This window comes from Bombus huntii, chromosome 15 (genome assembly GCF_024542735.1).
Source record: "Bombus huntii isolate Logan2020A chromosome 15, iyBomHunt1.1, whole genome shotgun sequence".
Lineage (NCBI taxonomy): Eukaryota > Metazoa > Arthropoda > Insecta > Hymenoptera > Apidae > Bombus > Bombus huntii.
Genome location: NC_066252.1, coordinates 6770899 through 6782875, shown reverse-complemented (window position 1 = coordinate 6782875; position 11977 = coordinate 6770899). Strand labels below are relative to the sequence as shown.

General features: G+C 34.9%; 1 protein-coding gene across 9 annotated transcripts in view; it reads left to right on the top strand.

Moving 5' to 3' along the window:
• LOC126873647 (uncharacterized) overlaps positions 1-11977 on the top strand; it is a 127367-nt gene that overhangs the window by 83551 nt on the left and 31839 nt on the right. For 5 of the 9 annotated variants that reach the window (XR_007692481.1, XR_007692478.1, XR_007692480.1 and 2 more), the window contains exons 8-10: positions 3503-3892; positions 6950-7149; positions 7555-10590. Coding sequence is in view for 4 of the 9 variants with exons in the window: in XM_050634726.1 (XP_050490683.1) it covers positions 3503-3892; positions 6950-7149; positions 7555-7636 (672 nt within the window). In the remaining 5 variants the exon portion in view is untranslated. Of the gene's footprint in view, positions 1-3502; positions 3893-6949; positions 7150-7554; positions 11950-11977 lie in introns of those variants that run through there. The other 4 variants (XM_050634726.1, XM_050634724.1, XM_050634725.1 and 1 more) reach the window with 1 other exon arrangement.

Sequence of the window (11977 nt, the reverse complement as noted above, 5' to 3'; positions counted from 1 at the left end):
GGCGGCGGAGAATTATGACGCCTGCTCTGTCTCTCTCTCTCTCTCTTTCTTTCTCTCTGTTCAGTCGTGTCGGTATCCTTGGGTGCCACCGTTCCGCTTGAATTTCGCGATGCCACAATTGTGATCGTAAATGGAGGACATCCATGACTGATCTTCTTTAGCAAGTGAACATAGGAAAAAGGATATGATAAGTCACATTTTCGGTTGTTCGTAGTAGGATTTGGTGTAATTTTATTGGGTCATTCCCTAGAAACCTTCTAGGACGATTTTTATTAAATAGCTGTTAAAATTGGTTTTGTAGTAAATTTTAAGAATTAAGTGCGAAATATGTGATACTCTATTTGAAACGAGATAAATGAGATTCGAAATGAATTTTCCGTGCAAATCTTATTTGAAATAGAGGCTATTGTTACGTAGAGAATTAGCTACTTTAAATAAAATAACAAATAATTTGCATTTTAAATGTCGTGTTTCGCACGCATTTGAATAACAAACATTATTTCGCAGTACGACAACGCTTGCTCTCAAAATTGTTTTCTTTTCATTTGCTCATAGTTGATAGGATTTTTTAAGATAAACATACAACAAATTGTGCAGTTAAAATGATTCGTTGTTTCAAATGGTTACTCTCTTTATCTCTTTCTAAAATGAAACTTAACGATCCATGTCGTTGAGCATCAAATTAATTGATGAAACGAACATTTACTTTTGGGGTTAAGCATTTTTATCGTCCTGTTGATTACATCTCAAAAATATGTTTATAATGTTTGTGTCTTTTTGTAAAATTCCATACATCTACTGTCTAGTTTTAAAAGAAACTTGTAACTGATCTAAAATTATTCCTTTTCTTAATTACGTTGCATTGACATAATTAGATTATGACGCTAACAGCGATATCGTTTATGCCAAGCAAAAAACCTGTATGATCGCGGAATTAACGGTTAATCAACTTTAATTAAGAACGTTTGGCATAAATGCAAATGAGTGTACGTAAACTAACTTTGAAAAGAACAGACGAAATTTGTTTTACGGTGCACGTGCTTATGCAAATGTGTAATTTATAAAAAAAAAAAAAAAAAAAAACTAGAAATACTCTTTCCCCACATACGAGGAAAGTGACTCTCGGAATCTGATTATGTAACGTAATTTACATAATACAACTGCAACAGCGAACACGCGAATCTCAAGTGAATTCGCTTAACTGCTTAAATAAGAGAGAATAGAATGTTCCATAAACGTGTCATAAGTCTTTTGCTGGGTCATCATCATCTGGAACTCGTCAACAAGATCTATCGATCGTACAAAGAACAAGTAAATCTTAAGATATTGCAAATAACCAATTTGTAAAATGTGGTTTAAAGGAAGCAGGATCTTAAATTTTTAATTCATACAGATATCATTTCTTTAATTTAACGTGTTAAAACATAGACTTCTGTGTATGTGTATATTTCTAAAATTATTATATACACTGTCAGAAAATGCGAAAAAAGAAATGTTAAATTATATGAGGTTTATAGCTCAATACCACGTTAAATGCATAGGCTGAAAAGCATGATCAAGCTTTGGCCTAATTGTCCAATCGGAAACGTTTCTTTGTACTTCAAGGTCACTTGCATATTTTACGAACAGTACAAAAGATCGATGTCACTCATGCCACGTACTGGCTCCGATTTGGATGAAACTATGTGAGCCTGACTAAACAACCATAGATAGTAGATTCGTATTTTTTCTTCTTTTTTTTTTAGCTGTGGTAACTCAAGTTTAAGGAGTGAAACTACCCTCCAAAGTACGGTCCTTTAAACGTGAACTCGGGAAGGTTTACGTAAGTGGGACAAATTTTTTTGAATGAAAATGAAATGATTTCTGACATGTTAAAAGAAAACGCTGTGATCAGTAAAGGTTTTTGAAAAATATATAAAAAATATTGTTCCTTCAAAAAAAGAAAAAAGAAAAAAAGAAATAGTAACTGTGCAACTAAATAACTAACTATAATAATATAATAATAAGTAACTAAAATAAAAAAGATGGCATTCTGTATTGCACAAGCAACGATGTACACATACGTAGTAAACATATAGTTGACTCGCTGTTTGTATATGTGTGGCCACGTTACACGTACCCTGAAACTTTTTGATAAGAAAGTTGGGTCACATAGGGCCACGCCATTTTACTTAGATTGACCGTGACACGTTCGACGTAACAACTGTGACATCGAGTTTAATTTAACTTTCTTTTATGCTGAATCGTGCCTGAATTAACTTTGAGTCTAGTTGATAAGTCGAGTCCAGTTCGGTTGATATAGTATTTTTAACTCGATTAATTTTTCATTCCACCTACATTTGACGATCAAACTTCGAGTTACTATAAATTGAAACATTGATGAGTTTTTCTAACATTCTCCCGTGTAACATAAAAAATATAATATGATAAATTGTTGTATTAAAATCGTATTAAATATAACGAAACGTAATAAAATATTATTAATATTATTATTAAATATAACATAATATTTCTCTTGAAAACGTATTTAGTTTTCAAGAAACAGATAAACCACCGCCTACAAAAGTATTAACTTCAATTCTAACGTCTTTAATACCATTGACTCGTCCAGATCAGGTCCACGAACTTAAATGGAATTAAGATCTTCGGGTCTCTTTAATAACCAATAATTAACCTAATTTAGAACAATGTGGGCGTACTTAAACTAGCTACGGGTTGTTAATCTTTGGCTAAAATCAGAACGGTGGTGATACAAGAGAACGATATATATGTGATTCAACTTAAACAGTAAGATAGGATTAACGATCACAACACATTATTACGCTCTCTGTCATACAGACGACCGAACGTGTAATTTGACGTAGACTAGAGTAATTTTATCCCTTTCATGTGTATTTCCATGATTACAACGGGGACGTATCGCGTGACCTTATCGACAAGTCGATCGATTTAGCCAGTGGAGTTGTGGAAAATTCAATGTCCACGAGAGTGACACGTTACCCAATTCATTAGCTGTTCAAGAGCTGTAATTACTAATCAGTTTCTTAACTGACGATCTTCGAATTTTTGTTTCGTTCTAAAGATAAAAGAGAATTTCAATGGTTTGATAAAAATTGAATTCACATTTTATATTTTCTTCGAGCAATCAGGAAGAATCGTAATATTTGAAGAAAAATCTTAATCAACCATATGATCGGCAATTCTTCCGAAAGTCACGAATATTTAAGCATGAAATATACATTTTATGACACGCTGTCCCGGAACAATTTATAATCCACATTTTGTTGAAACTTTACCAACTCTGTCGTAAAAAGAGCCAGTGAAAATATTTTATGAGTCTCTAACATGGAAAGCTTCCAGATAATAAATTAGTGGGGATACCAACGTTAATCTTCCACTCTAAAAGCTAAGAAATAAATGGAAAGTAAAATAAAAGTGGAATTAAAAATTGGGAGCATTTAAGATAATTTTGCATTAAAGACGAATATTTCGTGTGTTTCAGTTATGTGACGTATGGTCAATGGGCGTGACACTCTACTGTTTAGTGACCGGAAAAATCCCTTGGGATGGCGCTGGGAGTATAATTGGTGTCCAAGCGGCGGTACGCAGCGAGCCGTTAAAATTTCCGGAAAAACCCGTCGTTTCGGAAAATCTTCGTGAATTGATCGCGAAAATGCTGGCGAAAAACCCAGCTGAGAGAATCAAGTTATCAGATATCAAGGAACATGCCTGGCTGACCAATTGTGGCGCTGAACCACTGCCAAGCGAGGCTGACAACTGTCGACTTCCGGTTACTGTTACAGACGAAGAAGTAGAACGAGTGGTCACAAGGATACCCAAACTCGACACGTTGATTCTTATCAAAACTATGTTGAAACAGCACAGTTTCCAGGTAAGTGGAATTCTATCGTTTAAATTTGCCGCTATTTGTAACTTGTTAACGTAATTTATTATATGTAAATAAAAATAAATTTTACAATTATGTATGAATGATTCGTGGCGTCGCTGACTTTGCTTAGTATGGTTGAGAAAAAGAAAATAATTTAATTCGATAATTAATGTTTACAAAAATAGTAAGAGGAGGTTAATATTTTATATTTGGCGCTATTAATACACTATTCAAATAATTTGGCTCGCAATTTGTGAATAGCAATTATCGATATTCGATAAATTGTAGATTAGTTCTAGCTCGTAAAGTGAAAACTGCTGTGGCGCAGATCTGCCAACCAGTATCAGGCTTTAATTAATAAATCCCACAACTAGTTTGAAGTATTATGCTACTGATTTAGCCTTTGACAATCCAATTATAGTTTATGGGTTCCGCTTTACTCGAACATAAAATCATGCAACAAATTGCATTTAGTTGACGCACTATAATACCCTTTGTTTCCACGAGTGTTCTATCTAAATATCTTCTAACTCGTGCCTATCGGTAAAGTAGAGATCATCCGTAAGTCACATATACTTTTTCATGTAAGATTAACAACTTTTTATGCATTTGTTCATTTATTTAAACTTCGTATTAAATGATCTATAAACATTTCTCTCTTTTAAAAGTACAAAGAATTGATATTCAATAATATTCACTATTATAAGGCATTTATATGTTAAACTATAGCATTCTAACATAGACATCGTCTGTATAATATCATAGAATTCATTAATATAACATACTTTATGATGTTATTGAAACTATTTTTCTTTCTTTCTTTTCAATAAAAGAGTTACGACGAATCTTTTAGCTGTTTCTTACTTGGATAGTTTTAGACCCTCATATCAGTAGAGAGACGCGCGCATAAATTGGTTCTGACAAACGCACAACTGTCAGCTAATTTCTCTAAGAGGAGAAGGTTAGAAGATGAATTATTATTGATGATCCCAATTGACGAACTTTTCTATTCAACTTGTAAAACTTTTTTTGCCATTCTTTCCTTTTACTTTAATGCTCGAGGTCGTTAAGGTGCCGTTCTATATACCGTGGCAGTTTTCTTACCCCACCCTGGTTATCTCTTCACCGTAGTTTGGGTGATATTAGGACGAAGCGCTAGTTATTGCCAGCTTGTCCCTTATAATTGCATTAAAGGGAAATGGATCCTTTACGTTCGCGTGAGATTGTTCGCCCTTCACCATGGCCAACTGTACGTCGATGCGATAAAAGTCGGAATAACGTAGACCTCGTCGTTAAAGTGCAGCCAACCGTAAAAATTCACTTGACTCTTCGTGATTCTTCGAATATCCCGCGTCGACTAAATACATAGATCCTTCGTGGCTGCAAATGAAGCGATAAAAAGAAAATACGAAAAAAAGTGGTAGATATCGTTCGGATACTGTGAGACCTTATTTTTCCATTTGCGAGTAACTTTAACGAATGAAAGATTTCGAAGATATGTACTACTACTCGCTAGAAAATAATAAAAATCGATTTTTAATGTTTTTATTAAATGATTATGAAAACTCGAATCTCAACTTACAGGAACTTCCGAATTCTGCAATAGTCAGGTTATTGTAAGTACCAAATCTTTTTATTGCCTCCGAACTCCCTATTTTATGGTCGTCAGTAAAAAGTTATAAAAGGGTATATAGAATTCTGTGTGGTGGGGATAGCAAATGCTCGACGACCTTAAACGATTGAAACTTTGTCGCGAGCTATAGACAGACTGGAAATCGTCGTCGATTAGGCAACTCCCAGATTCGGATGGGCATGAAAATGAATTTTTTCTCTCATAGGGGCTTTTCATCGAGCACATTAAGCCATTTGGAACAGTGAATCGCGATCACGATAGAAGGCTGTTAGTAGAAATCTATGAAGTATGATAGGAAATGTGGTGAAGACAACAGTAGTTCAGTGACCTCGATCTGTTAAATCTAGAAACTAGTTTCTTTTTCTATAGGGACCTCAGTTGTGAGTACTACGAAGCCATTTGGATCAATTCAGTCCTAATCATCACAAAAGCTCAGCAATAAACAGTTACACAAGAGACATGGGAATCTGATCTCTAGTGATGGCTTGGCGACTTTGAGTGCCTTAAACTTCGTTACCAGCTGTAAAATCAGTGCAAATTGGGATTAGACAATTGAATCAAACCTTGTTGGACCAGAATATGAGTTCCTTCTCACAAATAGACTGTGCATCGAGTATCATAAAATCGTTCAAAGCAGTTCGGTCTCCGTTACGATAAAGGAATCGGCCATTGAATTTCAATTGCGATCGACATTTGATCTCGCGCTTGGGGTGGCAAGCAATGGGAGGTCAAGCCTCTCTGTTTCTCTGTTTATGATGCGATACTGGCCGCTCCCGTAGCGTAGAAAAGCTACCTCCTGCTCTCGCCACGGCGCCACGTCTCTGGCCTTATTATTTGACGAGCACAGTCAGTCGATATCAGCCGAGTTCAAGGAAGGTTGACGGCTCCGTAAACACGGCAATAACGCCGGTGGAGTGTCGATGTCATAAAAGCGTAAAGCGTTTTTCTCGCTTTATTTTTCTCCCTCTTCTTATCTTTCTTTTTTGTTTTTTCTCCTCTTCTCTTATCAGCTTTCACCAAAGGTTCAAACGATCTCGCGAAAATAGGTCGGAAATTCGCGAAAATTTCGCAAGAGGTCCTTTGAAATCCTACCCTTAGAATCGAGAACAATGTTCGAAGGATTATCTGCTCCTCGAGAGGCCCTTTTTATTTCTGCTCACGTTTTGTAAACGTTATTGTTCAGTGGAGGAATCGAAGCATGAAAAGATTATCTATTCGCGTGTGACGTTTTTCTCTGATTTTCTCACTGTTTCTACAAATTGTCACGACTCTATTTCTGATGCACTAGCGCTCAGAAGTATCCGGACGCTTTGGCCAATTTGTAGCAACACTTTAACCAATTTGTGACACGGAATTGATCGTTCTGAAGAATATATTTTTGATTAATGTTATTTTCTAATTGTCAGGGATTATTTTCTGATGTTTAGAATCCCTTCCTGCCGAAGAAAAGTGGGAAAACAGCGGGTACCGATGCAACGGTGGATAGCATAGAACTATCCTCATCAGGAAGAGCCGAGGAGACCTCACCAGGGAGGAAAGCCATAAGAAATGCAAAGTCGGAACGATTTCAGAGAACGGGCAGAAGCAATTCCGCGCCAGATTCTTACGATTGGCAAACAAACGGCAGGTAAATTATTCACGATTTAATCTTTTCGATATCTTAGCTCCAAGTTCTCCAAACCTGATTGATTGTGGTCCAAAATTAATTGATTGTTCTTGAATGATGGTATTTTATATCAATGTTTCCTATCTATATATTTCTTATTTAATGACTGTTCTGTTTTATCGATCTAAACTGGATACATTTCACAATTTTCGGGGAAAATTTCGTGGTTGTACTAATTTACGCCCTTAATGTATCTCATAATTGAAAAGGTTATAGTTGAAACAGTGGTTCTCTATCTCTCAAGTTATCATTTATTCGTTTAGCTTAAAATACAACTGCATTTATTTATAAAATCATTGTCCCAATTTTATTGAAATGTATGATAATTTATTATTCTTATTTTCTCGTCTGTGTTTTTGAAAAAAGTTTCAGACAAATATCCATAGACAGTCCTCTGCCTCCGGTGACGGAAGCATCCAGCCAAGAAACGGAGATCGAAAAACGGTGATATCTTTAAACAAATCGGATCAACACGTCGAAGGAAACCACGATCAACCAATCGGTTGATGAACACGGTATGAGCCGACTTAACATTCGATGATGTAGTAATATTAACTAGTGCAAGATTCATATTATATTTTCGACTTGGAACGTTTCTTTAGGATTTTGAACAGCTAGAAATTATTTAAAAAAATTTCTTTCGATAGTCGTTGTTCCAAAATATTTTAATGGCACAATTTTACATAAATTTAAAAAAACAGCGAAAGTCTTGAAATAGCTTGGAAACGGCTATTTTTCGCGACGACAGTTCGTTTCAAAAACAACGTGTCGCGAATATTAAAAATTATAAAATAATTTATCGATCATGTACCAAACCGATTACTCGGCTGTACGATTTAGACAGATCGACAGACGGCCTGTTTAGAGGCGGCGTCCATTTGTGAATTCGCCTTAAACTCGTCAGACGGTACTTCCTCGATTTGTGAAACCTGAAAGTAACGAATTTAGAAATAACTCGTTGCGACAGTTCGAAAACAGCTGGAGAAAAGACAAGCTGAAATTAATTTAAGGAAACGCTATGAAACTGTCAGCGTAGACGGTCAAATTAACGAAAATAAAAACCAGGTTGGACTATTCTCGGCTGAACCAAATTTTCGAACGTAGATGTAAGAAGGAACTTAAATATATGATAGATATATTTTCAATTGTCTGTTAACCTCTTTGGATGATGTTCATTTCTAGTCTTTAAATAGGTATGGTATTGTAAAACATTTTTAAAATACTAATTATCTCCTGTGTGCTCTTGGAATGTTATAAAATATTTACAAAATTACTTCTGTTTGGTTTAATAAATAGCAAATAACTAGGATATTACAATATATTCTTATATGAATATTTATGTATTTGAAATATTATTGGAAATATTTGCGAAGTTACATTTTTCAAAAATCTGAATCACCACGATCAGTGATGATACTTCATTGCGATTTAAATTAAAATTCTCTAAATTTTGTTTTGCATTTCTCTGTGATTTTAATCGACTAAGTTTGAGGACTACAATTGGATTTAACAATTAGTTTATTTTAACAAATTAATTCACACACTATACTTCAGTAAACTAATTTTTAAACTAAGAAAATTAGCCCAATGATACAAGAGATTTCTAAAATAGAAAAAGTTTTTCTCATTTGTACCTCCAATTAAAAAATAGGAAGTTCGTTTAAGTTGTAAAGGATTTGGTCTGAAGAGGTTAATGAGACACTTGGAAGCCAGATGGCGTTTTACTTACGAACTTTAACTAATTGTAAGTAGCGTTAGGTAGAGGGCGAACTTTGCCAGCTGAATGCTGATAGAATTAACCGTATTTTCTATCCACGTTAGAACGTAAGGGGCTCGAAAGAATAGCCTGTTGAGACAACGACATCGTTTTAGACTCACGTTATCACGAGAATGGAACATTGATTCTCGGCCAGCTTTTTTATTTCTGTTCTTCTGTGATGTAATCGTGCACATTTTCGTACTTCTACGTGATTTAAGTGATTCGATAAAAGTCTTTTTCGTAATACACGGTTTAGGTATCGACGTTCCCAAAAAATATTGTAATTCTATGTTCGTTTTAACCTCTATTCGTTACGAGGATGACAGTTCCTTTACGTATTCTTATTTAAGTTCTATAATATGTAGTTTGCTTTTGTGTATATATTTATCCTCGAAAAATTCAACGCGGAATCAGGAAGAACGATCGTGCGATCTTTTAACGAAAATCACAGCACGTTAACCCTCCTGTGTTCTTTGGGCCATTTTCGACCGAACATTGTGTTCTTCTATCGTTAAGAAATGTTTGATTTTGAGAAAATTGAGATGGAATCATTATTAATACGTGGAAGAATTCGACGATTGCGGTAGGATTAATACACAGAATGTCTCAGAAGCATGATCATATAGCATAATAATATTAAATATAATGAAATTGAAAGTACCTCTTAAAATTATACCATTTTACCTAATGTAATCAGCTGATCGTAAGTTCTAACCTCGAATCGCAAGATCGTCTTTCCTAGTCCAAGTAAAACGAAGCCACGAACAAATTGATGTGACCTGTATATAAAAAGAAACTTAAGTCTCGCGGATAGTGCGAAGCACGCGACCAAGCGAACATAACCAAAGTCAGATTCGTGATTTCGTTGGACCTTACTGATATCCGGGGGACCACAAATGTGTATTTGAATTTAATCGATAACCGTCGAACCTCACGACCGGATACATTCGATGATCATATCATGTCCTGATCTCACGAATTCTCCTGAAACGACAGGATTCACAAACATGCCCATGTTGGCGACTAGACATCCGTTTCCTGGTGTTATCAACGTTTATCAGTAGGCTGCGGATTTTTATGCATTTATGGACAATGTGAACATACAAAAATACGCAGAATGCACGTAATATATACAAAAATACATATAATATATAAAATATCTAAATAACCGTTAATAATAATACCCGTTGTTTAATAAAAGAAAAAAAAAACAATTCTGCTGGAATCCTTAGCTCCCATTTTTTCAATGATATTCATAAAAATATGAATTTGTATAAATATTCGCAGTCTATTTATTAGCAAGTAACAGTAGCTGTAAGAGCAAAACGACGTCAATAGATCGTCTACCGATGGCTAATATTTCATTTATTCGTAAAATTTTGAAATAATCTGTAGTGCAGTATATATTTTTATAAATAGATAGAAGAATGTGACGAAGAAAGTAAAACTACTTAAAATTGTAAAATATCTGTTTCGATGATATTGGTTGATATAGAGAATGTTTCATAACTGTGAGGCAAAATGGATGACGAATTGTTTGTATTTAAAGAGTTAAACTTCAGATCGCGCTGCATTCGCACTAGGAAGATCTCAAAGGAAGACATGTGGTGCATCGGTAGGCCTTCTGCGTCTAATTGTTACGGGTATGTGTATAATAAAAAGACAAGAATCTTATATTTACGATATTTCTGATGGTATGTAATATTTTGAGCTGAAGAATTTCATCTAATCTTACTCTAATTACACAATTTGCTTTCTATGTATCAAAGCTTACACTTTCTTCCATCTTGATTCTACCCTAAAAAATTTTTGAAATTTTACCTCGAAGCATGATGTAATAATCTAAAAGCGAAACAAAAAAAGAAAAAAACACACAAAAAAAAGATAAGAATTTTCATCATTATCTCCTCGTGCTTAGAGAATTTCGATTTAGATTACGATTGAGAATATTTACAAATTTTCCACTGATCTCGAATAAAAATATTACGTATCCCCAGAAATATTTCTCGGACCGTCCCGTCGTCGATAAAAATCTCCTAAACGTTATTCAATGCCTCAGGTTTCGATGACATTTTTACCCACGGCGGTACATTTTCGTGTATGATAATGGATGTATCTCACACGTTACGAATATTCTTACGAAATGCACAAGATATTTTGTACTTCGTATTAGATGCGCACTATGTTTCTTAATCTACTTGTAATAAAATAAACCAAATCACGTGTAAAGTAGGATTGGCCCTCAATTGACAGTCAATTTCACTCGACGAGTTAGATTCCCAAACAAAAGCAATGAAAATATCCAGTAATTCATTTAGAGACAGCTAAATAGCTTATAATCTAAAACAGATAAATCTCGAAATCTTTGAAAGTCTATTCTAAATAGAGTAAATCGTAAATTTTCCATTTGAAGACGAGAATATTTTAAACGATCGTCATAAATTGGCCAATTGAGGGAGATCGATTATCGACGATCGTGTTCGTGATCAATGTCTAACGCGAAACGAAAGAAAAATCGGTCGTTGAAGCCGCGAGAGGTCGTTAACTGACGCTGTGACCAAATCCAACATGGCGATTCAAGTGAAGCGAGAATTGGCTGACGTTTTCGACTAGTGTATTAATTTTCTCGACAATCAATCTCATAGACGATTTTGGTTCGTTATTTTTAATAGACGAAAGAAAAAACAGTCGGTCGGTCGGAAGTGATTACGTTTAGTCGTCTACTGCCATAATATTGACCAGTGAAGACGAGCAAGGAGCGAAGTATATATCTATGTAGTACTTTTATCGATAATTCACGGGTCTAGCCGATGTACTTGGTAAAGTGGACAGGTATTTGTGAATCGAGTGTAACTCCTTTTTATATAATTCGTAGGCAAATTTACGATTCTCCCCCTTTTTGCTCTCGGCTCGAATCTGTCGTTGTTGTTTCCAATTCTGTAATTTTATTCGACTGTTGTAGAGTGTCCTTTTGTCAATAATAACGATCTTTATAAAGTTCACGCTCCGATATTTTAACCATTGTTCTAA